Source organism: Marmota marmota, unplaced genomic scaffold, assembly GCF_001458135.2.
Source record: "Marmota marmota marmota unplaced genomic scaffold, marMar, whole genome shotgun sequence".
NCBI classification, from domain to species: Eukaryota; Metazoa; Chordata; class Mammalia; order Rodentia; family Sciuridae; genus Marmota; species Marmota marmota.
Window position 1 is genome coordinate 6,882,382 of NW_025999924.1, and position 27,373 is coordinate 6,909,754.

General features: G+C 33.0%; 1 protein-coding gene across 6 annotated transcripts in view; it reads right to left on the bottom strand.

The window, feature by feature from the left end:
- The window catches only part of Ddx4 (DEAD-box helicase 4), a 56,572-nt gene that overhangs the window by 11,203 nt on the left and 17,996 nt on the right, over positions 1 to 27,373 (bottom strand). For 2 of the 6 annotated variants that reach the window (XM_015497374.2, XM_015497372.1), the window contains 12 exons: positions 26,591 to 26,641; positions 22,755 to 22,814; positions 15,431 to 15,532; positions 14,386 to 14,466; positions 13,845 to 13,892; positions 11,883 to 11,930; positions 11,571 to 11,618; positions 11,234 to 11,376; positions 10,266 to 10,418; positions 7,400 to 7,554; positions 3,999 to 4,128; positions 2,539 to 2,705 (listed from right to left, as the gene is read on the bottom strand). In XM_015497374.2, the coding sequence (XP_015352860.1) occupies positions 2,539 to 2,705; positions 3,999 to 4,128; positions 7,400 to 7,554; positions 10,266 to 10,418; positions 11,234 to 11,376; positions 11,571 to 11,618; positions 11,883 to 11,930; positions 13,845 to 13,892; positions 14,386 to 14,466; positions 15,431 to 15,532; positions 22,755 to 22,814; positions 26,591 to 26,641 (1,186 nt within the window). The remainder of the gene's footprint in view (positions 1 to 2,538; positions 2,706 to 3,998; positions 4,129 to 7,399; positions 7,555 to 10,265; positions 10,419 to 11,233; positions 11,377 to 11,570; positions 11,619 to 11,882; positions 11,931 to 13,844; positions 13,893 to 14,385; positions 14,467 to 15,430; positions 15,533 to 22,754; positions 22,815 to 26,590; positions 26,642 to 27,373) is intronic. The other 4 variants (XM_015497376.1, XM_015497373.1, XM_048799981.1 and 1 more) reach the window with 3 other exon arrangements.

Below are 27,373 nucleotides of genomic sequence, written 5' to 3' on the forward strand. Positions count from 1 at the left end.
CCAATTAGAAAACTTGAGTTTTTAGAAACAAATGGGAAAGCCCAAGTTTATCTTCAGTTCTCTTCTCTTCTATATAGAAGTTCCTTACTTTCTAGATGTCTCCTAGAATGCCATGAATATAGCTCAAACTCAGCATATCCGGAATCTTAATAAACCACTGCCTCTTCTTTCTTCTTACCTGCTCTCTTACCACAAAAGCAAAACTTCTTTTTGATGTGCCTCCTTTAAGAGTCAAGCACCACTCTCATGCAGGCACAAAACCTTAAAAACCATTTGAAATTCTTTGTCCATAATTCTTTCATTTACTAAAACATTTACTGAGTGCCCTACAGCAGGTATACATAGTAGAAAGTATTAGGAACACACAGATGAATATAATGATGTTTGTCTCTGAGGTGCTTGCATCAAGTAGAATAAACGTATTAAAAATCATTATAATTCAACATTAGAATAGTTAACATTTACTGAACACTCAATTAATTTCAAGAAATGTATACAAAGTGTTTTTCACAAGATGTACTGGCAGGAAATGAATGAAGCAAGCACTATTTAGAAGACTCATTAAAAAGTCTTTGAAACTTGACCTAATGAAGCAGTAAGCAAGAATGTGGAACTGAGAAAGACCTAAATTAAGGTGGGAAATAAAAAGGAAACTAACAGACTTGAACAATTTTAGAGAACTATCAAGTGAATATTTTGAAGGACAGAGTTAAAAGAAGGTGAGGAGGAAATTACCATAATTTAAAGGATTAGGGCTTCAAAGGATCAAGATGCCATCAATCCCAATAAAGAAAACTGGAAAGATGGAGTTGAAGAAAAAAATAGGTTCAACTTTGAACATCAACACGAGTTAACTAGCAATTCATGTGAAAGAAAAATCACTTTCAAAGAGTTAAATCTTAAAGTCTGGAGCTCAGAATAGAGATCACGGATATTGGGAATAGCTCTTGAGAGTTACAGTTAGAAGTAGAAGCCAAGAGAATGGATACTACAAGGGTTCAGAGAATATTCAAATGAGAAAAAGATCTTAGGCAGAATAATGGGGAACCAGTAACATTTAAGAAAAGACAGTAAAGTAATGGAAGACTCAGAAAACAAAGAATATAGAAAACTCGAAGTCAAGGAATCTTATGTTTATCAGGGATAATAATCAAATATGGCTCATAAAATATCAACAAGTAGTACACATTAGTCATTGTGGGTAGCCAATAACCTAATACTTTCCTATTTTACAGGAAATTTAAAAAGCAGCAGCAGGAATATTATCTGGTAATTAGGTAGACAACAATCTACTTAATATTATAAGCTGATGGTAGGAATCAGATACCCTATTTCAGATGTAAGATACAATTCCATCATTAAGAAATTATTTTATGTGTCACTAAGAAACAAAATCCTGCCAACTGACCCAGAGCTTTATGATTTAGATTTTTTAAGCTTTCTAATTTTACATGCAGATTTTTTTTATCATGTGATAAGTAAAACAAATAGTTAAGCATGACTATCCAAAGGCTTGTGGAGTGTTTGATACACTAGCATGGGATCCCATATAACATTCTCTCAGATCAGATGGCCAACTTTACAGGAAAGAAGAAGCAGGCCTATAACATTAGGATCCACAGGTCATATTATATGCTGCACCACCTAGAAGCTGACAGGCTGAGAAAACATTGAAATTATCTAGAAAGAACAGCTCACTGGTGATCTTGAAAGAATTTTTTTTTTAAGAGAGGGCATCATCCAACAGGACACAGTAACCTCTGAACCAAAGATCTTCATGTGGCTTGAGTCTAGGAACCAAGTTATGCAAGCAAGATCTATCATCATTCCCACAATGATCCACATAAGAAATCTGTGCTTTCCATCCTTCTTTCTTTTTTTTTTTTCCTATCCTTCTTTCTAATCAAGGTTCTGCAGGAATACAGCTCTTGGTTCCCAAAGAGAATAGTTCCTAGAGAAAACAGCAAGGGTCCTCCTGCTTTTGCCTGGATACTTCAGGTTCCCTGTGCCAAGCAAGAGATGAACTCGTAGCTGGTAAGAAGAGTTGCCATCCTAGCAGGAATGTGTCACCCTAATCTCTGAAGTCATCAGACCACATGGTATACAGCATAATTCTCAAACACTATCAATAACTCATGTCTGAAATGTCCAAAGGCCCAATTCCATTTAGATTGAAAATAAAGTACAATAAGAATAACTTCATTTACTAAGAACTCATTAAATCCTATCTAGGTGCTATGCAGTAGCAGCAGCAACAATATCACACACACACACTCTCTCACACACACACCCCCCATACATTCAATAGAATATGATTCTAAAGCAAAATCAGGAATAAAGGTAAGTAACAATGAAAAAAATGTAGGAAACTTTCTAGGAATACATTTACTTTTTAAACTACCTGTGTAAAATCTTAAAGACAAATCTCTAAAAATGGTATTCACATTGCTTCTATTTCCATAGGATATCTGTGTATATACAAATTCTTTAAAGAATCTGTAAAGTAATGGAAGACTCAGAAAACAAAAAAAAACTTACCTTTGAATTTCTTCTGGAAAAGTTGCACTAAATAAAAGGGTTTGACGTTGTTCCTTTGATGGCATTCCTGGGCAAGAAATTAACTTCTTCATTTCTGGTCCAAAACCCATATCCAACATGCGATCAGCTTCATCCAAAACTAAATACTTGACTTGTTTGAGGCCAATCTTTAAGGATATTTTCAAGGGTAAGAACAGAAAATTCATAGTAGTTTATATTAAACCAAAACATCTCTATCAATAAGAGGACTTTCTACAATTACTTGAAAGTTCTATTATCTGTATTAACATGTTAGCCACTAGCTATATATAGCTATTAAGCAACTGAAACATGACTATTGTGACTGCAAGACTGAATTTTAATCATTTAAAAATGCAAATAGTCAAATGTGGCTTAATGATTACTTGTACTGGGCAGCACAGATGTAGACCGAATTATCTAATAAAGACTCCTTAATGTAATAAAAGTCTAACACAACATATATAAATATCTTCTAACTGTCAATCTTTTTCTAATCCCTTTAAAATCCTTAATAAATTCTCCCTTCTCTAATCACTCAGGAACAAGTTGGAAACTTCTCTTATCTTTGCATAACAAGAACAACATTTATTGGTATAAATAGAATATATCTGCAAAAATACAAGTACTACTATGAAGACAATGAGGATCTAAGGTGGATTTTCTCTGGATACCTTTATGAATCCAACAAAAGATGCTTTTACGCAGAAAGATAAGTTTTAAGTAACCCCTTTTGAGTAGAACTTAAAAAAATTAAGGTTCATTAAAGTGAATTTAAAGTGTTGATTGAGAGGCAATAATTTGGTATATGAATTCCTAAGTGAGTATATAGCCCTAAAACCTCTTCTTGAATTTTAGAAATAATCCTGGTTAATATGCACACATCCTTCAACAGGAAACAAAATGATTGAGGCCACAAAGGGTTTTTTCCCAGGAGAAAAACTATCTCATTAAACTATATATTAAACTAGATAAAACTGTTTCTTACATTTTTCTCCCACTAAGGTTTATAAGATATGGATTCTGGAATCAGACCCATATTCTAACCCTAACTATCACTTATTACAGCTGAGGGATCTAAAATAAATTATCTAATTTTACTGAGTTTGTTTACCCAAGCATAAACTGAAAAATACCCTGTTAAGATTATTTTGAGAACTATATGAGATTACATTCAAAGAATCTAGTGGAGCTTAACATATAAACAGTGCTCTAGTAAATATATCTTCCATTTACTTTCCTTTCCCTAAAAAATGCTAGAAGTTTCACAACTTTGTTATCCTTCTAAGGCCTACCTTTTCTTTTTTAGTTATTAATTGACCTTTATTTTATTTATTTATGTGTGTGTGTGTGTGTGTGTATGCACGCGCTAAGAATTGAACCCAGTGCTTACACTACAACAAGTGCTCTACCACTGAGCCACAACCCCAGACCTCACCTACCTTTTCTTTACCTATGATATCCATCAGTCTTCCAGGAGTAGCACATAGTACATTACAGCCTTGTACAATTTGTCGAATTGAATGCCCCAACTGGGTTCCCCCATATATAACAACAGCTCTTACACAAGTGCTAGAGACAAGAAAACCAAATGTCACTTTCTAGTTATTTGAAAATTAGATGTTTGTTTCTAATAACATGTTAATCAACTTCCATGAATGATAAAAGAATATACTCAATGACCTTAAAATTTTTAAATTCTGCCCAGGAAGAAGTTGAAAATAAATGACAAACAGAAAAAAAAATTTGCAACTTATCTGACAAAGGGCTCATTAAAATAATGAAAAACACTATTACTCTGTTCCCTAAACATACTCTCACAAAAAAAAAAAAAAACCTCAACAATCCAAAGACATTAACAAATGATTCATAAAACTACAGATAAGTTTGAAACATTTTCTAACAGTTCCAACATTATTTTGAAAAGGAAAATGAATGACTACTAACACAACATTTTCCCTTAGGTATGGTAATACCATGTTAGCCTAGGTACCAGCACTGATGGTAAATTAACACAACCTCTTACAATTTTAGTCTCTATTAAAGTTTGAAAATTTGTCCTTTGGCCCACTAAATCCGAATCTAGAAATTAACTGTACAGATATGTTCCCACAAATAGGTAGAGATGAATGTACAATGATATTCACTGCCACCATTATTTGTAGTATCAAAAGACTGAAAATTTAGTGTCTATAAAGACAAAGAAATAGTGCATTCTTTAAAAGGGCTATAGTTTTAGATTAAGAATTATCTCAAATATACATTGTGTTAAAGAAACAACTCAGATGGCAACAGTTTAATATGCTACTATTTATGGAGAGGAAGATCAAAGTACAAACACATGCACTGACTGTTTGGGCAGTAATTCATATGAAACTTATAAAAGTAACTGAACAAGACAAGTCAAAGAACCAGGGATTGAGAATATAGGAAAAAATTATCTTTTATTAAGTAAACTCTGCTATTTGCTTTGTTATTCATTATTGTGAGGACTAAATGAGTAAAACACATACAAAACACTTCTAAAAAATGCTAAGTAATCAATAACTTATTACCATTATCATTTTACATTTACTATAATTAAGCCAGTACTCTACTAAAGGACATTCAGATAGTTTTCATTCTTTTATCATACATGGTAACAAATATCCATATAAAATATACATTTTTACATACAAATATTATCCAAATTTACCGAGTTTATATTTTTTTAAAAATATTTATCTTCTTTTACTTAAGAGCCCTAAAGTAACAGAGTACTTGAAGATTAGAAAGAAACAAACACTAGTATAAGCAATCTACATCAACCTCCCCCCACTCCCCTCCTGTACTAGAGATTTAACCCAGGGGTGCCACTAAGCTACATCTCCAGTCCTTTGGGTTTTTATTTTGAGACAGGCTCTCACTAAGTTGCTTAGGGCCTCCTCAGTTGCCTAGACTGGCCCTCAACTTGTGATCCTCCTGTTTCATTCAGCCTCCCGAGCCATTAGAATTACAGGCATGCACCACACTGTATGCAGCTACATCAGCTTTTTCCAAAAGATTATCAAGTTTCAAATTAAAGTGATTTTAATGATCACTATTTTCTTTTCTCATTTAAAATAAAACTTATACAAAATAAAAGACTAATGATTTCTATATAGAAAGCTCTAAAAAAAAAAACTAAAGAAAAATGTTCTTTCCAATAGATAACCTGTACATAATGGATAATTCACAAAGAAAAAAAATATTAAACATTTTTAAAAATTTTTCAATCTGAGAATAATCAAATAAATGGAAAAAAATGAAGATACCTATAATAGTTTTAATACATACACAAATTCTTCAAAATTCCTTCCTGATCCCTTAAGTATGAGTAAGGTTGGCATCATGGGTGTGCAACCAATGTAGTCACAAAAGATCCCAAACTCAAAAGAGCCCTGTGCTTGGTTCCCAAATTCAAAAGAGCTCTGTGCTTGGTTTAATGTTCTGCTGTTATTATTTTGAAATGTGTAATAACTAGAGAACAAAATGCCATGCCCTTTCATTTGTATTGGTTCTGGTAAATTATATAACCAGTCCTGAGACTTGGTGTCATGCACCTTATAATAGATGACAACATAATGACATGTGTGAGGCTCCTGAGACTGTTCCATGAAACCACTGCAGCCTCCTCCTTGTTCTCTTGTTAATCTCTCAATCCAGGAGAAGCCAGCTGCCATTCCTAAAGAAAATGAAGTAGCCTTATGGAAATAGTCCAGTCAAGTCTCTGGATTCCTGGCTGACACCCTGCCTGCAATCTCAAAAAAAGATTCCAAACCAGAAGCAGCAAAGCTCAATTCTTAACCCCTAAGAAGCTGTGACATAGTAAATGTTTATTGTTTTAAGAACTATATTTTGCCCGGCATGGTGGCACATGCCTGTAATCCCAGTAGCTGGGGAGGCTGAAGCAGGAGGATCACAAGTTCAAAGCCAGCCTCAGCAACGGTGAAGTGCTAAGCAACTCTGAAACCCTATGTCTAAATAAAATACAAAATAGGGCTGGGGATGTGGCTCAGTGGTCAAGTGCCTGAGTCCAATCTCCAATATGCCCCTAAAAAAACTATTTTTTTTAAAGTAACTTGTTAGGCAGCAATAGATAATACAATAATAAATATTGGCAAAGGGTATAGTGAAATTGGACTCTCACATACTTCTTAGAAGTGTACATTAGTGCAAGCTTTAAAGTAAGTTCACACTATATTGTATTAAAATAGATGTAAATCTATTTCACAGAGATACTTAAAACAGAAAAACTAGTTGGATATAGTGATACACGACCGTAGCCCCAGCTACTTGGGAGGCTAAGGCGCAAGTTCATAGAAAACATAGAAAGACTTCATCTCATTAAAAAAAATTTTTTTTACTTAAAATAAAAAAACTTTATATAGCAAGATATTTGTCATGATTTTACTTAAAATAGCCCCAAGTTAAAAAGAAACTAAATGCTTCAAAATAATTAAAATGTATACATATGAAAATTTAAAAATCATTAAAAAATAGGTCTAATAATCCAAAAGTAGTTTTCCACATTATGGAATTATAAAGAATAATTATTCACCAAGTTTATTTTTAAATATGCATTAAAAGCTACCACAATAGACCAATATTTTCACTATTTTCTTATTTCCTGCATCTATTACTAATTTTAAATAGTTATGTTTCTTTTAAAAAATAAGAATTTCATAAGTAAAATTATAAAAAATATACTTCAATCAAGTGATGCTAAAAATTGCATGAGAATGCTATTACTGAATTCCTTCCAACAGTGAGAAAAAATTCTAAGTAAAATTATTTTTTGAATGACATTGTGGATTATACTTACCCAAAAGAAAATTTTCTGGCTTCCAAATAAATCTGGTTGATCAATTCTCGAGTTGGTGCTACAATAATACACTCTGGTTCCTGCAGTTCTTTAAAACGACTGGCAGTTATTCCATCACGCATCATATGAGCCAAAATGGGCAAGAGAAAAGCTGCCTAGAAGTTAAATTGCCTAATTTATAAACTTATAGTGCATCACTTTTGTCCCTACAAAAAGCTATTCCTCATGCCCTTGTAGCCATTAAGATTATTCTTCCATCTTGCTGTTAAATTAGGGATGAGAAATGACAACAATGTCAACCAGTTAACATTTAGGTCTCTAGGCTCATATTATACAACATAAAATATTTGATAAAATTAATCATCACATCAAAATATTTTTCAATCTTTTAAGAAAATAAGCATACCCATATGTACACAGATCAACATTAATTTACTTATAAAGGGGAATGTAGGTATAATTTGATGCCAAATTCTTGCATTTAACAGTTATTCTAACAGTTATTACTCCTTTGGGGGAAGCAAAAAATTATCAGGAGGTCCATAGGCAGAGCAAAAATTTGAAAATTATCATTTGGATCACTACATACATTACCCTACTGAAAAGTTACACTGGACAAGAGAAATTTTGTGTTATAGTTTCTCATATAAGCAAATAAGACTAAAATCTACCTCCAAAGCCATGTTTAAGTCACTCATCAGTTGCTATGTTTTACAATGCTTCTATATTCCCTTCCATTCTGATGTGGAGACTGATTAAGACTAAAATGGTATGAACCAGGACTCTATAATCCTGGAAATAATAGTCTCATCTCATGACACCCAATTTAACAAATAAACCTTCCAGAGTAATCCTAAAATCAACTGATCTCATCTTATTTCTTTTAGAAATGACCTGAGGTCATTTATACTGTGGACCAAGTACAATGCATATAGTTGTTTCTCATTCTTTTTTTTCTCTGTTTATTAGTGATTCTTTTTTTTATTGGTTGTTCAAAACATTACAAAGCTCTTGACATATCATATTTTATACTTTAGATTCAAGTGGGTTATGAACTCCCATTTTTACCCCGTATACAGATTGCAGAATCACATCGGTTACACATCCACATTTTTACTTAATGCCATATTAGTAACTGTTGTATTCTACTACCTTTCCTATCCTCTACTATCCGCCCCCCTCCCCTCCCCTCCCATCTTCTCTCTCTATCCCATCTGCTGTAATTTAATTCTCTCCCTTGTTTTTTTTCTCTTTCCCCTCACAACCTCTTATATATAATTTTGTATAACAATGAGGGTCTCCTTCCATTTCCATGCAATTTCCCTTTTCTCTCCCTTTCCCTCCCACCTCATGTCTCTGTTTAATGTTAGTCTTTTCTTCTTGCTCTTCCTCCCTGCTCTATTCTTAGTTGCTCTCATTATATCAAAGAAGACATTTGGCATTTGTTTTTTAGGGGGCTAGCTTCACTTAGCATAATCTGCTCTAATGCCATCCATTTCCCTGCAAATTCCATGATTTTGACATTTTTTAGTGCTGTGTAATACTCCATTGTGTATAAATGCCCCATTTTTTTTATCCATTCATCTAATGAAGGGCATCTGGGTTGGTTCCACAGTCTAGCTATTGTGAATTGTGCTGCTATGAACATCAATGTGGCAGTATCCCTGTAGTACGCTCTTTTAAGGTCTTCAGGGAATAGTCCGAGAAGGGCAATAGCTGGGTCAAATGGTGGTTCCATTCCCAGCTTTCCCAGGAATCTCCATACTGCTTTCCAAATTGGCTGCACCAATTTGCAGTCCCACCAGCAATGTACAAGAGTACCCCTTTCCCCACATCCTCCCCAGCACTTCTTGTTGTTTGACTTCATAATGGCTGCTAATCTTACTGGAGTGAGATGGTATATTAGGGTGGTTTTGATTTGCATTTCTCTGACTGCTAGAGATGGTGAGCATTTAAAAACATGCAATGGAGGAAGGATAGCATCTTCAACAAATGGTGCTGGGAAAACTGGAAATCCATATGCAACAAAATGAAACTGAATCCCTTTCTCTCGCCATGCACAAAAGTTAACTCAAAATGGATCAAAGAGCTTGATATCAAATCAGAGACTCTGCATCTAATAGAAGAAAAAGTTGGCTCTGATCTACATATTGTGGGGTCGGGCTCCAAATTCCTTAATAGGACGCCCACAGCACAAGAGTTAATAACTAGAATCAACAAATGGGACTTACTCAAACTAAAAAGTTTTTTCTCAGCAAGAGAAATAATAAAAGAGGTAAATAGGGAGCCTACATCCTGGGAACAAATTTTCACTCCTCACACTTCAGATAGAGCCCTAATATCCAGAGTATACAAAGAACTCAAAAAATTAAACAATAACAAATAACCCAATCAACAAATGGGCCAAGGACCTGAACAGACACTTCTCAGAGGAGGACATACAATCAATCAACAAGTACATGAAAAAATGCTCACCATCTCATTCTTTATCTTTTGACTCCAAGATTATATCAGATATCACAAATTATTTTCTGTCTCTCACAATGCTTTATACCTCTGGTGCCTTCACCTTCAATCCTTTTGTTTTAGATACTGGTAAGCACCAGAATGAGTTGAACACACTTAGAAATAGATTAAGCACCCAAGAAATGCAACACTACCTTAGAAATAATTCAAAACTCCTTTAGAAGTATATAAAACCAGAAATCAGAAATGAAAACATGAATATTTATGATAGTTCACTAAAATTACCTATAAAACTTCTATTGAACAAAAGAGATTCAAGCTATTTCAGAAGAACCGAAGTTCAAAAAAAATATAATAAAGTTTGGATAAAGGGCAAAAAACATTTGGGATAATGACTTACAGTCTTCCCAGACCCTGTCTGAGCACAAGCCATCAAATCTCGTCCTGCCAGTATAATAGGAATACTATATTTTTGCACAGGAGTTAGTTTAGTATAACCAGCTTTAGCAATGTTGTTATTCAATGTCTGACAAAGATTAGCTTCTTCAAAAGTCTAAAAAGAAAAAAGAAGCAATGAATTAATCCATATCATACATATGTCATTCATAAACATATTGAAGCAGTTTTCCATTTTTATTAATTCCACTTTTAATACTAAAGTTAACAATATGTCCCCACTCAAAAGTAAACATTCATGGGCTGGGGATGTGGCTCAAGCGGTAGCGCGCTCGCCTGGCATGCGTGCGGCCCGGGTTCGATCCTCAGCACCACATACAAACAAAGATGTTATGTCCGCCGAAAACTAAAAAATAAATATTAAAAAAAAATTCTTTCTCTCTCTCTCCCTCCCTCTCTCACTCTATCTTTAAAAAAAAAAAAAAGTAAACATTCAGGACCTATTTATTATTACTGAATAGCATTAGAAGCTTTACCCCAAAACAGTGGTTCTAAAAACTTTTTCTGCTCCCTTAAAAACCTGTGTGATATGAAAAACTAATCAGTAACAAGGGCTCATTACTACAATTAATAGAACATAGAGGCGTCCCCAACTGTCTTTTTAAAAAAAAACTCACTCCTCTAAGATAAACTTCTCTACACACTTAGTATGCAAAAATATTGAATCTCTAGAAAAAGTATCCTTTTTAGCAAATTTTTAAAAATTCCCATTCTGATATGGAAATTTTTTAAATTTCCATGTCACTCTGTTTTGACATAGCAATTAATTCTACTGAAGATGATAGACATGGTTCTAAATTTCCAAAGACATTAAAAACTAAAAGTGAATTTTTGTATTATCAATTTAATAAATATAACACATAATTCTAAATCAAAGTTTGCTACATAAGAATACAGAAACAATACACTTACCAGAATTGCTGGTGGTGCATCATGTCCAGACACTTCTACAAGAATTGTATCATATTTGTCAAAGTTTATGCCTGTCTGATAATGTGCAAAGATGGAATCCTCATCTTCTGGTGGAGGAGGGGGTATGTAGGTCACTTTTGGGCCTAGAAATTCAAATAAAATGCAATTTATATTATACAGACTAAAAGAAAAAAATTAAAGGAAACAGATAAAAATCAAGTTCAAAAACTGGAGAACTTCATACTGCTTATCACTAAAGTTTCCACTGTTAGAATTTTAAAAATTTGACTCTTTTAAGCATTTTACATTTGTACAGATCACACAAATATCAATATACCTTGAATGTCACCACTTTCTCCTCCTTCAGCTTCTGACTTCCAAGAATCTTAAGGGATCAAATAAAAAGAGAGAGAAATACTTTTAAAAACTTGGAGATAAAAGAAATCTCACTATAAAATCAAATACTTTTTTTTAAAGAGAGAGAATTTTTTTAATATTTATTTTTTAGTTCTTGGCGGACACAACAGCTTTGTTTATATGTGGTGCTGAGGATCAAACACGGGCTGCATGCATGCCAGGCGAGTGCGCTACCGCTTGAGCCACATCACCCAGCCCTAAAATCAAATACTTTATCTAAAATAACACTTACTCTTTCCAGAGCCTGTTATTACTTCTTCATTTAAACCTTTGTAACCACCTGTTAAAGAAATTAATAGTGACAACTGGTCAAGATGGAAAGCTATGTGCATCTTTACTTTCAGTGCTTGTCCACAAAAAGGACAAATTCTGAAAATGAACAGGTATCTATAAAGCCCCTTCTCACAAATATCACTAGAGACAATTAAGAGAAATAAAATATTAAGCACATGCCTGTAATACCAGCAGCTCCGAAGGCTGAGGCAGGAGGATCACAAGTTCAAAGCCACCTCATCAAAAGCAAGGTGCTAAGCAACTCATAAGACCCTGTCTCTAAATAAAATACAAAATAGGGCTGGGGGATGTGGCTCAGTGGCCGAGTGCCCTTGAGTTCAATCCCCAGTAATAATAATAACAAAAAAGTGAAATAAAATATTGGGGTTCAGTAATAAAGCACATTATACATTTTATGTTTTCTTAGTATTCAAGATGCTGATTTTAGGGGCTGGGGTTGTACCTCAGTGGTAGAGTGCTTGCCTAGCATGTGTGAGGCACTGGGTTCATTCTCAATACTGCATATAAATAAAGTTCCAATGACAACAAATATATTTAAAGAAAGATCGTGATTTTATACAGATGAGACTATGCTACATTGTGCTGTTTCTGGGTATGACTATAACAGTGTTTCTAGAATAAACTGGCATCTAAATAAGTGACACAGAGAAAGATTCTCCGTTCAGCCAAAGTGGTCAGGCACCATCCAATTTGCAGAGGGCCCAGAAAGAACAAAAAAGCAAAGGAAAGGCTAAATATGGCTACCCTTCTTCTACCCCTAGTTATCAGAAGTCTAGGTTCTCCAGCCTTTGGGCTCCAGGATTTGCATCAGAAGCCCCCCACCCAAATTCTGAGGCTTTTTGACTTGGACTGAGTCACATTATCAGCTTGGAGGTGGCCACTTCTCTATTTCCAATAATCACAAGAACCAATCCCCCTAATAAATTCTCATCCATACATCCATCTCTTGTTGGTTCTGTCTCTCTGAAGAACCCTAATTAATCAACATGTGCCAAAAACCAACCTTGTAAGCAAGACAGTTTCACAAATTGATGGATTTTAAAGAGCAGTCAGGCTTATTAATTCTTTTCTGTAAGTGACCTTCCTGATTTTTAGTTAACTACTCATCTACTGTGCCACTTTTAGGTATTATGACTGCATTAGATTCAAAAGCTAATCAGCTATGACTTAAAAAAAAAAAAAAAAACATATGAGCTCTCTATTTCCTTTTTCTTTATGTCCACAGTCTTGTGTAAGGTCTTTCCTTCACATAAGATGGGTATATTTGTGGAAGATCTCTTTCTACATTGAGGGATCCAAGAGGCTGGTAGAGGGGTCACTTTGCTCTCAGACTAATAATGACTACTGATAATCTTTCAATACATTAAACAAGTTTTATTGATTTATTAATCTGAAAACCATTTTTATTTTTATATGACATTTACATAACTATACCCTGAAAAAAAATCTTCAGCATAAGAAATTGTATACACCAACTCTACCCCTTAGACCAAATAAAATATTTATTCCATAAGAAAAGCATATTTTAATAATGATTTATATATATGAATATATCTGAATATTTAACATCTGCACAATACCCTATCTTATAGTTATATTTCAACAATTATTTATTGATGAATTTTGGGTGATTTTCTGTTTTTACTTAGTATAAATGAAGACTCAATGAATGTCCTTGTATGAGTATTTATAAACATATCTATAGTACTTAAGTCCTATATCAGGAATTGCTAAATCAGAAAGAAAATATCCTATACATATTAAGGAACTCTCCAGTACAGGCTTTGTAAATTTATACTCTTCACAGTGTACAGAAGTATTAATAGTTACTTTAAACCAAAACTTAAATTTAGATTACAAAAATTTTAACTTTTGTCAGGTAAACCAAATAAGAACCTACCTCGACCACTTCCACTGCCACTTTTGCTTTGGTAAGTGTCACCATTACCTGTAAGGCATCGTTTTGAAGAATTTTTAGAGAAAATACAGCTCCCACTCAAGCACATCTACTATACTGCTATTTCTGTTCAATACACTGTAACTACTTAGGGTTCCCCATGCCTTAACCCTCTTTTCTCTAGATTGAATTTAAACCTTACTTTCATATGAACATTTTCATCAATAATTCTTTTCATTTTTTCTTCAAATCACACAAATTATTTTCCCCTAACTTAAAAACTTTTTTCTGAAACCAAGCCAAACATCAAGGTATAATTCACATTTCAAATTAAAAGAAATAAATCTTTTAATAAAATGTAAAAGAAATAATTTACAGTGCACATATTTTATAGGGAAGGCAAAATGATTCATGTATTTTTGCCTAAAGATCTAAAACAGAGAAAATCAGGAACCAACCTAGTATAAATATGTATATTATATTTACTAATCATAGTGCTAAGGGCATATATGATTAGTATTGAGTAATATGTTTTATTTCTTACCTGCACCACTTAATGCTGGTCTTCTAGAACCAAAAAGGCTACCAGCCCTCTGTGTCCCCTCATCTTGGTCATATTCATTACCTTGATTTGGAGAAAATATAATTATATTACTTTTAAGAAGTTTTTAATCATTTAGTAAAGAGAAAAAGGGTCAAGTTATGGTATCAGAAATTAAAATATATGGGCTAAAATAGTTTAACAAGAATCAAAATGAGTATTTTTCAAAGTATTACAGAAAGAATTTCTCTATAAATTATATCCTTCAATTACAAATTACTGTTTTGAAAACATTTTATTTTAAACTTTTTTATAAAATAAGTTAGGGCCAATGCTATCTCAAAATATAAGCAAAAGATAAATCTCCTGCCAAAAGTAGCACTGTTAGTGCCCTCAGAAACTTGACACTGCATCATTTCACTGCTTATTCTCCAGCACAGCATCCCTACTCCCACCGTTGCCAAATCTAATCTTAACCAGCCCTGTACAGACCTTTTGCTTGTTTTTTGTTTGTTTTGTTTTTTAAAAAGTAGGACAATTTACTAATCTGCTTCACATTTATTAAATCATAATTGCAAATATTTGATGTTTTTAGCTTCCAAAACCACTAATCTATAATCTTCTATTAGGAGACACATGTATTCCAACAGTCATTTATGAAGAGAGCACCTTAGCTCAAGAAATTATGGCTGGAGGAATTTTAAAGTAAAAAGCCACATTGGTTGAAGCCACACATGTTGAAGTGTAGAGCCATACAGAAGGCCACCTACTGAAAAGGTAAGCCATATTACCAAGGCCCTAAAAAACTTAACAAAATGCAATACTAAAAAACTAAGTCACATAAAACTTCTGAAAAAAATCATATATTCCAATTTAACCAATATGTAATTGTATCTAAAAATGATGTTATATGATATGGGTGATTAATTTATATAAGCCACTGTGCTAAAATATTTTCATTTAATCCTTATAACAACTTTATGTGATTTTTTTAAAAATCATTTCCTTCTTAACAGATGAATCACACCATTTGCAATCCACTACTAACTTGGTCTTCCTAAACCAAATCCTCCACGGCAACCTCGGAAACTACCTCTTCCACCTCTTCTGGATGGCCCTGAAGCTTCCGAATCATTTCCATCTTGATAGCCTATAATATTAAAACACACACACACACACAAGAACAACACAAAACAATAATAACAAAGAAATCTTGGGGACATGATGACCAGATTTGTTTTGCATAATTCAATAGCATTAAGTAAATACTCTTTAAGACATTAATGGAAGAAAAAGAAAAAAAGAAAAGCCAGAATTGATCATAAATGTAAAAACTTTACTAATATAAATAGATATGGCTATGAAGAGAAAAACCCACTGCTGGCTTTGAGGAACAAAACTAAATATGAGTAAAAGAAAAACTTGTCACTTAAAACACTGAAAGTTGCCACAAATGAACCATTAACTGAACTTCTACAACCTACAAAAGGATTAGTTAATCATAGGCTTATATTTACTCCCAATAGACAGCAAATACCTTAATCAAAGTACAGAAAAGTAGACACATATAAAATCTCAATTCCTGTTAAGCAATTCATTTTTAATTCAACTAAAAACCAACAGAACTAGTGAACAGTTCAAGTAAAATTTGATTCTACCTAAGGCAAAACCTGATCAATTCTAAACCAAAGTGTCAACTAGACAGGAAATAAAGAAATCGAAAATGTTTAGTTTATGCATTTGCAACTATTTACACCTAAAGAGGATGCTCAATAAAAGTGTAAGTCCTACACATGCTACTTATTGACAGCAGATTGTGCATGTTTTAATAGCCTATTTAAAAATGACAGAAATAATTAAAAGTAGATTCACAGTTCTGCATCACCCAAACCTTACACTCCTCAATCTGTCAACAGTGTATATCAAGTTGCTTTTATATTCTAAATTACTTATTTGTGCTATTATAGTTTTTAATTTTTTTTAAGTTGTAGATAAACACAATGCCTTTAATTTTATTTATTTATTTATTTTATGTGGTGCTGAGGATCAAACTCAATGCCTCACATGCGTGAGGCAAGTGCTCTACCACTGGGCCACAACCCCAGCCCTGTGCCATTATTATTATTATTATTTTAGTTGTAGATAGACACAATACATTTATTTATTTGTTTATTTTTATGCAGTGCTAGGGATTCAACCCAGTGCCTCACGCATGCCAGGCAAGACTCTACCAGTGAGCCACAACCTCAGCTCCCATTATCTTTTAAGAAAGCTTGTCAGGGTATATCTGAATTAAAAAAAAAAAAAAGTATATATTCTGGATTCTGTTTTTTAAGGTATAAGTTACTTTGTAAGAGTATAAAATATACATATAAAATTTTAAAATGTAATAAAATGAAAACCACTTAGGTTGAACAATTTATATTTTATCTTCCATATTTGTTAAGTACTTTCACATTTTCCATTTACAAGTTAGAAATTTCCTCAACTCTTTTGATTTGAATATTCATCTGTTTAATCTGTCCAACCCATGCACTGTTTTTTATTTTAATCACTACTCTTTTTTGTAAATACAAAATGAGTCCTTTTAAATCTACCTTCCCTGTCTTAGCCTGTGTAATGCCTCAGCATCTTTCATATATATATATATATATATATCTCTTAATAACCCCCACAGAGAAAAAACTCACACATTTAAAGAAATATGCTCTTTCCCTTCAGAGTTGAAGCCTATTCTGAGTTATATAATAAGACTAATAACTAGAGATGAAAACAACATGAGTATTACATAGAATCAATTCTGCACAGCCTTGTTTTCAGGGAAGGCAGAAACTCCCTGTATCCTATATAATCTTAAAAATTATCCTTGTTGAAATAAATAGGATGAAAGAAAGAATAAGATACAAAGTTAAAAATAAATGAACTAGGCAAGGTGAGATGGCCCACGCCTCCCATCAGCTTGGGAGGCTGGGGCAGGCAGATCACAAATTCAAAGCCAGCCTCAGCAAAGGTGAGATGCTAAACAACTCAGTGAGACCCTGTCTCTAAATAAAATATAAAATAGGGCTGTAGATGTGGCTCAGTGGCCAAGTGCCCCTGAGTTCAATCCCCTGTACCCCAAAAAATAAATGAACTACAGCCACACTTTCAACACAAAAATCTGAAAAATTATGAATAAAGATGTCATAAAACATAGGCGTATTTTTAACCTTCTATAAAAATACAGATAGGAAGTATATATAATATGTATCAAAATACATTATATCTGGGAAGATATCAACATAAAATGTAAAGTTAAACCATCCTTTAGGCTAACAATTCTAATTTTTAATGGCTTTGAAAAAAATATGACATAACATTTTTTAAATCTGGGTAGTAACATACAAAATGTTTGTAATAAAATATTCTTTACCATTCTGCATCATTGAAATATTTTGAAATTAACCACTTTTAATGCCATTTTCATAAAATAACACCAATTGTTGGAGGAGCAGTGCTGCAGATCAAACCCAGAGCCTCCTACATGCCAGGTAGATAATCTATCACTGTTACACCCCCATAAGACCTTAACATATTTTTAAAGTAACAGGAGTCCTTCTGGAGGTATACTCTTAAGTTGTTGATGGACCTTTATTTTATTTATTTGTATGTGGTACTGAGAATCAAACCCAGTGCTTCACACATGCTAGGCAAGCACTCTACCACTGAGCCACAACCCCAGCCCGTATTCTGCATTTTATAAGGGAGCACTGACAATCTCTTATAATTCCAGAAGATGTTTGGTAACAATCTTCAGAAAAAAAATGTCTGGTTAAAAGAAATATGAACATATTTAAGAAAAGTACTTACCATAAATTTATTTAATGAGGTCAATATATAAACCTGTGATATATAAAATTCAATTGTTTTTATACACTATCAAACAAATAAAATGGAAAAATGTGGTGTAATATGCACCACTACTAACATCAATGAACAAAGCAACTCCAGATTTTGACTACTCCAAAAAGGCAAGAAAAAAATGAACAAAAATTTTGGAATTTTTTCCAACTCTAATAATGAATCAAAGGTTTGCAACAATTCAGGGAACATTTAGGGGGGAAAAAAAGGAAATTTTGTAGCATTTTAACTTACCCTGGTCCCATTTCTTGGCAACTCCACCTCTAAGTTACATAACCAAAAGACTTAAAAACAGGGATTCAAATAGATGAATGTTCAATATTATTTTCTCAATGACCGAAAACAGAAAACAATGCAAGTGTCCATCAACAGATGAATGGATAAACAAAATATGGTAAAGATGTAAAATGGAATATTATTTCACCATAAAAAGGAATGTAACTCTGATACATGCAACAACCTGAATGAACATTGAAAATATGGAACTAAATGAAATACGTTATACACAACAGGACAAATAATGTATAATTCCACTTGTAAGAAATATCTAGAACAAGCAAATTTTATAAGAATGTAGAATAGAGGCTACCAGAGATTGGGTATGGGGAGTTAACTGCCTACCGGATACAGAGTTTCTCTTTGGGTGATGAAAGTGGTAATGGTTGCACACACTTGAATGTACTTAATGTCACAAACTGTATACTTTAAAATAGTTAAATGGCAAGATTCTATTATGGTTTCACAAAAACAACAACTAAAATTTTTCCAAATCTAATTATATCAATCTACATACCCAAGAAGCTCAACTCAAAGGAAGATAAACCAAAACAGATTGGCACCTAGACACATCTATATAAGAGCAACAAATGATGCTGAGAATACTGGATATCCACAGGCAAAATAATCACATCCAACTTCACACTATAAATGAAAATGAACTCAAAATGGATCAAAGATAAGAGTTACAACTACAAAATTTTGGAAAGAAACATAGGCAAAAATCTGACTCCTCAGATTAGGCAACAGTTTCTAGATGACACCTCAAAGCACAAGCAACAAAAGGGAAAGAAAAAAAAAAGATAAGTTAGACTGCAAAGAATGTCAACTTCTGGGCTTCAGAAAATACAACAAGATGATGAAGACAACCCAAAAGGAGAGAAAATACCTGCAAACCATGTATCCGATGACACTCATATTGAGAATATGTACATAATCTCAGAACACCAAAAAAAATAAAATTACCCAATTGTTAAAATGATCTGAACAGGCATTTCTCCAAAGATTCACAAATGTCCAATAAACACACTGGAAAACTGTTCCACATTACAGTCACCATAAAAAGCAAATCATAACCACCACAATTAGTATTGGTAAGGGTGTGGAAAAACTGGAACCCTCATACATTGAGAGAGGGAATGTAAAATGATGCAACTGCTATGGAAAACAATTTGAATTGCTGGAACAATTGAATTTTTTCATTAAAAAGTTAAACACAAAAGTTACCATGTGTTCATATAAAAACTTGTACATAAATGTTTATAGCAATATTAGTCATGGAAGCAACCCAAATTTCTTCACTGAAGAATAAACAAAATGTGATATATCCATACAGGAATATTATTCAACCATTAAAAAGAATAAATATTATCATCTACTTCACCATGGATAAATCTTCAAAATATTATGCCAAGCAAACGTGTGTGCCAGACACACAAGACCACATACTGAATTATTTCATCTACATGAAATATCTAGAATCAGCAAATCCACAGGAAGTAGACTAGAAGATATGGGGAGAGGGGCAAATGGGATTAAGCGCTAACCTGTATAAGATTTCTTTTGGGGGAGAAAAAAATGTTCTGGAAATAGTGAAAATAGTTTCACAACAGAATGAATGTATTTAAAACCATTGAGGTGTACACTTTAAAATGGTGAATGTTAGGGGCTAGGGTTGTGGCTCAGCAGTAGAGTGCTTACCCAGCATGTGAGAGGCACTGGGTTCGATCCTCAGCACTACATAAAAATAAATAAATATATTGTGTCCAGCTACAACTAAAAATATATATATAAATTTTTTAATTAAAAATGCTTAATGTTACATGAAGTGTTAGCTCAATAAAAATTATATGCATCACAAAATATCAAAAACTCAAGTATAGGAACATGTATGAGGACTCAGCAGTGAAAACTACAAAATATGGTTAGAAAACCTAAATAAATGGGTAAATTCACAGACTGAAAGACAGACAATAGCAAAAAAACTAATTCTCCTCAAATTAATCTACAGATTCAATGCAATCCCCCCAAAAAATGCCATTAAGTTTTTACTAAGGTTTGAATGGCTGCGTCCCTCCAAAATTCGCATTCAAATCCTAATTCCCAAGATGATGAGACAGAAGGTAGGGGACATTAGAGAAGTGATTAGGTCTTGAGGGCTCAGACCTTATGAACAGGATTAATGTTCTTTTAAAAAAAAAAAAAAAAGCCCCAAAGAGCCATTGTGTCCCTTTCATCATGCAAAGACATAGAGAATGAGAATGCACAATCTATGAACACAGTAAATGAGTCCTCACCAGGCATCAAATCTGCTGGTGCCTAGATCTTAGACTTCTCAGCCTACCAAACTGTGAGAAATAAATTTATGTCACTTATAAATTGCCCTATTTGAAATATTTTATTACAGTAGTCCAAACCAAGTTTTTTTTTCTAAAAATGAATAAGTTGATTATATCAAATGATATACCAATTCTACTTCTGAGTATATACCAAAAGTCATCAAAATACTAGAAATACTTTTGTAATAGCACAAAACTAGAAGTAATCCAAATATTCATCATTAGAATAGTTGAAACAGACAATACTATACAGCAATGATAATGATCTAAAATTGTAACCAATAATATCAGTGGATCTCACAAGATCAATGGATCTTAAGTGAAAGCCAGACACTAAACAGTATATACTGTATGATTCCCTTTATACTGAGTATAAAAACAGACAAAATTAGTCTACACTGCTAAGAAGTCATAAAAGATGTAAACCTGGCTGGGGTTGTGGCTCAGAGGTAGAGTGCTTGCCATGTGAGAGGCTCTGGGTTTGATTCTCAGCACCACATATAAATTGACAACTAAATAAAAAGAATAAATTTAAAATTTTTTTAAATAATAAAGGTAAACCTTCAGGTGAGGTGTTGTAAGTGAAAATAAGCATGAAAGGGGACTTCTGTGTGCTAGTAATTTCCATTCCCTGACCTAGATGCTGGTGAACATTAGGTGTGATTTATTTACAAAAAAAATTACTGCATTATATGCTTTTAATATGTGTACCTGTGTCATGCCATGCTTCACAATAACCATGCATTTACTAAGGGATCACTATATGCTAACTTAATACCCTTCTCATATATGTCTACAGTGAATGGGAATCAGAAATACCCTGTAAAATGACTATGTCCCTGCTAATCACTCTACACTGGTCTTTAAGTCATAATCAAGCACACACATTTAAAAATGGTTTTTGACTGCCTCACTTAAATATGAATCATACTAATTTAGTTAAAATAAATGTAAGCTATTCACTGTTCTCTGTAAACAATCAGAAATTTTAAAATCTAGGCAGTATTTTTCATTAATGTCAAAAATTGCTTTCAAAAAAAAGAATTTCAAAAAGATGGGTCTGTTTTTTCCTTAAACTTCTGCTCCACCCTAAGCAACTCAGCAAGTCCTATCTCAAAATGAAAAATTTTAAAAAGGGCTAAGATTCAATTCAGAAAACAGCCTTCCCTCATTCTGAAATCCAGTGCTAACTTCACTAGGGAAAGTCTACCATTCAGCCAGCTAACCATGTAATGGGAAAAACAATGTTCCCAAGTTGCAGCAAAACACTGATGCATCTAACTACTATGTTGTCCCAAACAGAGGGCCCTTTAATCATAGATCAACACATCTGTAGCAATTTTACAGTAACTTCACTATGGGTTTTATGGGTTTTGTTGCTCTTTTGTCAACATATCTCCATATATAACTGAAAATTAAGTATGATAATTGTTATACGATTTCATCTCAAATTCATTAAAAGTAGAATTAGTAGAATAAGGTGGAATATTGCTATATTTGAACAAAAACTAATCTAAAATTTCTTCTCTCCTCCAAATATCCAGCGACTCTATTCAAAGACAAACACATCCCCTATTCCATCTTAACCATGATAGAAATTTCACAACATCCCTGTTCTGTAATTTATAACACATTCTTGAAATCTCAGGGGAAAAAATATCTAGTGATGTTAGAAAGTGGAAAAAGGGGCACCTACTGAATATTCTCTTAAGTATTATTAAATGCTCAAAACATATGCACCAAGGTATTTTTCTTAAAGGGTTTCACCACCAGAATTTTTCTTTTTCAACTTCTCTAAAAAATCAGTTTTATCAGTTTAGTATCCCTGTCTAAATTGTTCCAAAACACTGTCCTTACCGCCTCTCTTGGAAAACCCTCTGTTCCGTGTTTGATTATCTTCACAGTCATTAGTAGACTCTTGAATAAAAATTAAACATGTGAATAGCATCCAAATAATTTCCTTTAGAAACATAATATCTAAATAACACTGTCACAGATAAATTAGTATGAAAACAAAACATTTTCATAAAACATTTTAATTTCTTGAAATAATTTTTCTAATATTCTTTTTTTACTTGTAGATGGACACAATACCTTTATTTTATTTGTTTTTATTTTTATGTGGTGCCAGGGATCAAACCCAATGCCTCATGCATGCTAGGCAAGTGCTCTACCACTGAGCTACAACCCCGGCCCCTCTTGAAATAATTTTAACAATGGAAAGTTACATTTTAATTCTTGAAACATTTTAATAACGGAAAATGCCTAATGTTTCTAAATATTATTCATTAAGTATATAATTGAAAACCCACTATTTTCCAAGTATTATCCTACTAAAAACAAGCCCCAAAATAAAAATTTCATAACAGTTATCTAAACAGTTATCAAGTGACTCTCAAATGTGAACCACAGACCACTAGAAATACATGACTGTTTTATTTATGATCTTATTTTTCTCTCATTTACTGTTTTTAATAACTGAGAAACTGATGCTTTATTATATATATATGCCCACTTCTCATTCATCCTAACGAAATAATTTAAGGACATCCTGGCTTTTCTATTTATAACAACATTATTAAGTAACATTAAAACAGGATTTTTAGGGTCTGGGGTTGTGGCTCGGTGGTAGAACACTGGCCTAGCATGTGTGAGGCACTGGGTTGGATCCTCAGCACCACATAAAAATAAATAAAATAAATATCTATCAACAACTAAAAAGCGGGGGATGCATTTTAACAATGGAATGAGGCTCCCCTAGGAGTTACCTGGAGAATTAGTCAGACATAAATGCACAGGCCCCACTCCTAGAGTTTATTCCAAAAAAAGTAGAGTGACAATAAGATATGAGTTTTCAAAATTTAAAAGTTCTATGTTACTTATATAACTTTAAGCTTTCCTAAAGATTCCAACAAAGTCACTTTGAGAACTAGCTATGGTTTCAAGAGATCTTTGTAGCCAGGAACCTATAATCCCAGCGGCTCGGGAGGCTAAAGCAGGAGGATCCTGAGTTGAGCAAGCTGGTGAGGTCCAAAGTAACTCATTGAGACCCTGGGGATGTGGCTCAGTGGTTAAGCACCATTGGGTTTAATCCCTGATACCCCCCAAAAAAAGAAAGAAAAAGAGATTTTTGTACATGTAATTAATGTTTAATAACTAAAAACTTTAATAGCAATGATATAAAGTAACCAAACAGTTTGTAGGCTATCAGCAAAATTCCTGTGTAAAAGCACTATCTATTTAATGTTTTAATTTTACCAAAAATAATAACTGAGAGGTCTAGTTACAGGCTATTTGAGCTGTGGTAGACAAATGACAAGTGTTCCTAAAGAGTCATCTAACAAGACAACTTCTTGGAAAAGATTTAATGTAAGGGAGCTAAGCAGAAAATGAAGAATTTTAGAAGAAAGGTTGGCCCTAAAATAATGATGATAAATAACATTTGTTGCCTTAAAGAAAAAATGATACTGATTAATTTGGAATCTGGCAAGAATAAAGGAGTCCTACATACATTCTTTGACCAATTATATCCCTAAAACAAACCTATATTTATTTTGACTACCCTGGGAAGTGAAACAGAATAATGACCTTCAGAGAAGTTGGATAAAGGATATATGAAAACTCTCCGTACTATTTTGGCAACTTTTTGTGAATCAAACTATTTCAAAATAAAGTTATTATATGAAAAGAAAAAAAATCTCTATAGAGCTAGAAGATAAAGCAAAGAAAATGAGATAATGAATGCGAAATTAGTTATAATCTATCATATAATATAAAAACAATAACCCAATAGAACTTAATATATATATATCGTTGTTCTAAATGTACCTATTTGTATTAATTAATTAAATTTTAATTTTAACATTTAATTTTTTAGGCAGGGTCTTGGCTATGGTATCTAGGCTAGCCTTGAACTACTGGGCTCAAACAATCCTCCTGCCACTACATCTGTTGTTTTGTATTAATTTTTCTTTTTCCCAGAGCTGAGGATCAAACCCAGGATCTCACACATGCTAAGCAAGCACTGTACCACTGAGCTAAATCCTAGCACTGTATCAATGTTTTAAATTCTCACAAAAACCGTATGAAGTATAATTCTAAAGAAAATGAAATTTTAAAAAAGGTTCATTGCTTTTTCCAAGGTAATACAACTGTCAGGAGATGGATCTGGGTCTCATATCTAGGGTTTCCAACTCTAAAACCTGAACTCCTTATCACTACATTATACCAGCCCAGGAAAACTAGACAACAGGGGGAAAAAACAGCCAAAAAAACACTATGTATATACAAGTAAAAACTTCTACCATGATCTCCTCCTGAGTTTGTCAAAACTTTTAGAAACAAAAGAATATGAACTATTTATATTATTTTTCTTTTAGGGTAACTAAGAATGAAAACAGAAGAAAGTGAACCACTATGGAGAAAAGTCTGGGAGAAACTGGAATATGTGCTCATAAGTTCTTTGGCCTACCATCTCTAGGAAGGAGTGAACTGGGATAACTGAATGGTCTTGGGATAAGTGGAAATAATCATAAACATTCAGTGGGTTAAAAGTTGGGAGGTTAGAATAGAAACAGTAGAAACAGTAAAGAAAAACATGGTGATTTTTTTCTCTAATAAATACTAGTTCTGTTATGTATGTTTTCATTTAAACAGGAAAGGAAAAAAGCAAAGAGAACGAGACTGGGAATGGTTTGGGATATCAAAATACAACCTCATTTCAAAAGACTTTTTAAGTAATCAGGTCTAGTCTTTGATTTTGGGAATCAAAGAGTTTAGTAAGATCAAGCCTCAAACTTTATTCTCCCCACTTTGGTACTAGGGACCAAATCCAAGGCTTTATTTCTATTAGACAAGCACTCTACCACTGAACTATATTTCTAGCCTAAGCTTCAAACATTTAATGAAGAAAAACAAGACAACCACAAATGTATCTGTTACTGAGTTTTGTCTTTTCTTTCACATGAATTCTTACTTAATCTGCCTAACAACCTATAAAATGGGTGATGGTCTTCATTCTACAGAATATAATACTATGACTTTAGAAAGATTAAGCAATTTATTCTACCATCATTCAATTAGCAAGTAGCAAATTACTCCAAAGTGTATTATGCTATAAAGATTCTACACAGTGGTTATCAAATAAAGGATATATCATAATCATGAGGGATGCTTTTAAACACAAGTTCCAAAGCCTCACCCAAATATTCACAATCATTTTTAGGAAAGCAATGTTCATTATGTCTATATTCTGATAACATTATTCTATTCTCCCAAACCAGAATGTCAGTACCTTTGACAAAAATGTTTTTTTAACTTCAGCAGTGATTCACGAATCTCTCTCACAGACTTAAGTGTAAATGGTCCCAAACTGTATTTATATATGGAGAGTAACTGTAATTCTGAATTTGCTCTTTCTACTATCCCATTTTTTTTCTAAAGGTAGCACAGCATTCAAAAGTTGTACTCTCAGATTTACTGAGGCAGGTGGCAATAGGCCAAATTAGGAGGCCTGAATTCTTTATCTACAAACCAATAATTCTTTGGCAAGATCCAGAGATATAGCTGCTTCATAAATAAAAACTGGCTTTAAACAAATTACATCTAGTCCAGATTAAAATACTTAATTTCTCTTTAGCATGTGCTCTTAATGTTAACACTTTTTGAAGTTACTACAAAAACAATGAACTTACCTTTCCAGAAACCAGAGCTATTACCTTCTTCAAATTTGTTATTTGAAAAACCTAAACACAATATAAAATGAAACTTGCAAACTTTTGAAAGCAATTTCCTATACTTCTATGCTTTAAAAATATCACCTTTGCAGAGACGAGTTATGGTACCCCTTTAAACTAAGATAAACTATATACAACTAACTATACATATAGATATTGAATGAGAATTCATTCAGGCTGTACTAAGATTTTTGCCTAGTGTCAAGTTTATCAGATCCATTATCTTAAGGTCAAAAACATCATTTTTTTTTTAAAGCCAATTTTATGTTTCACCAAATGTCCTATATTCCTCAGTGTGTACGTGGCAAGACACGGGTAACAATATAACAACTATAAGCTTTCTTTTCAAAATACAAAAAAATTTAAATTTTACAAATTAACTCACAATTTCTTCATCTACCAAAAGACAACTAAATTATAATCCAATGCATGATAATTTTTCCCTTCTCAGTAACATGGAAATCCTGTTAATTTTTCTAGTTTACAATTTAACAACAACAACGTCTTTCATCAAGATCTGCTTTCAAATTTGTCATTTCATAAACACCTATGTCTAAGATTTATACATCTCTGGAGCATAAAAGACTGTCTTTAAAATTAATTTAAGGAAAATTCATCCATAATCTTCCATAAAACTAAAAAATGTTGAATCTTAATAAAATTACCTTTAATGCAAAGATACTCAGGGAGTCAGGCATGATGGTTCAGGCCTACAGTCTCAGCTACTTGAGAGGCTAAGGC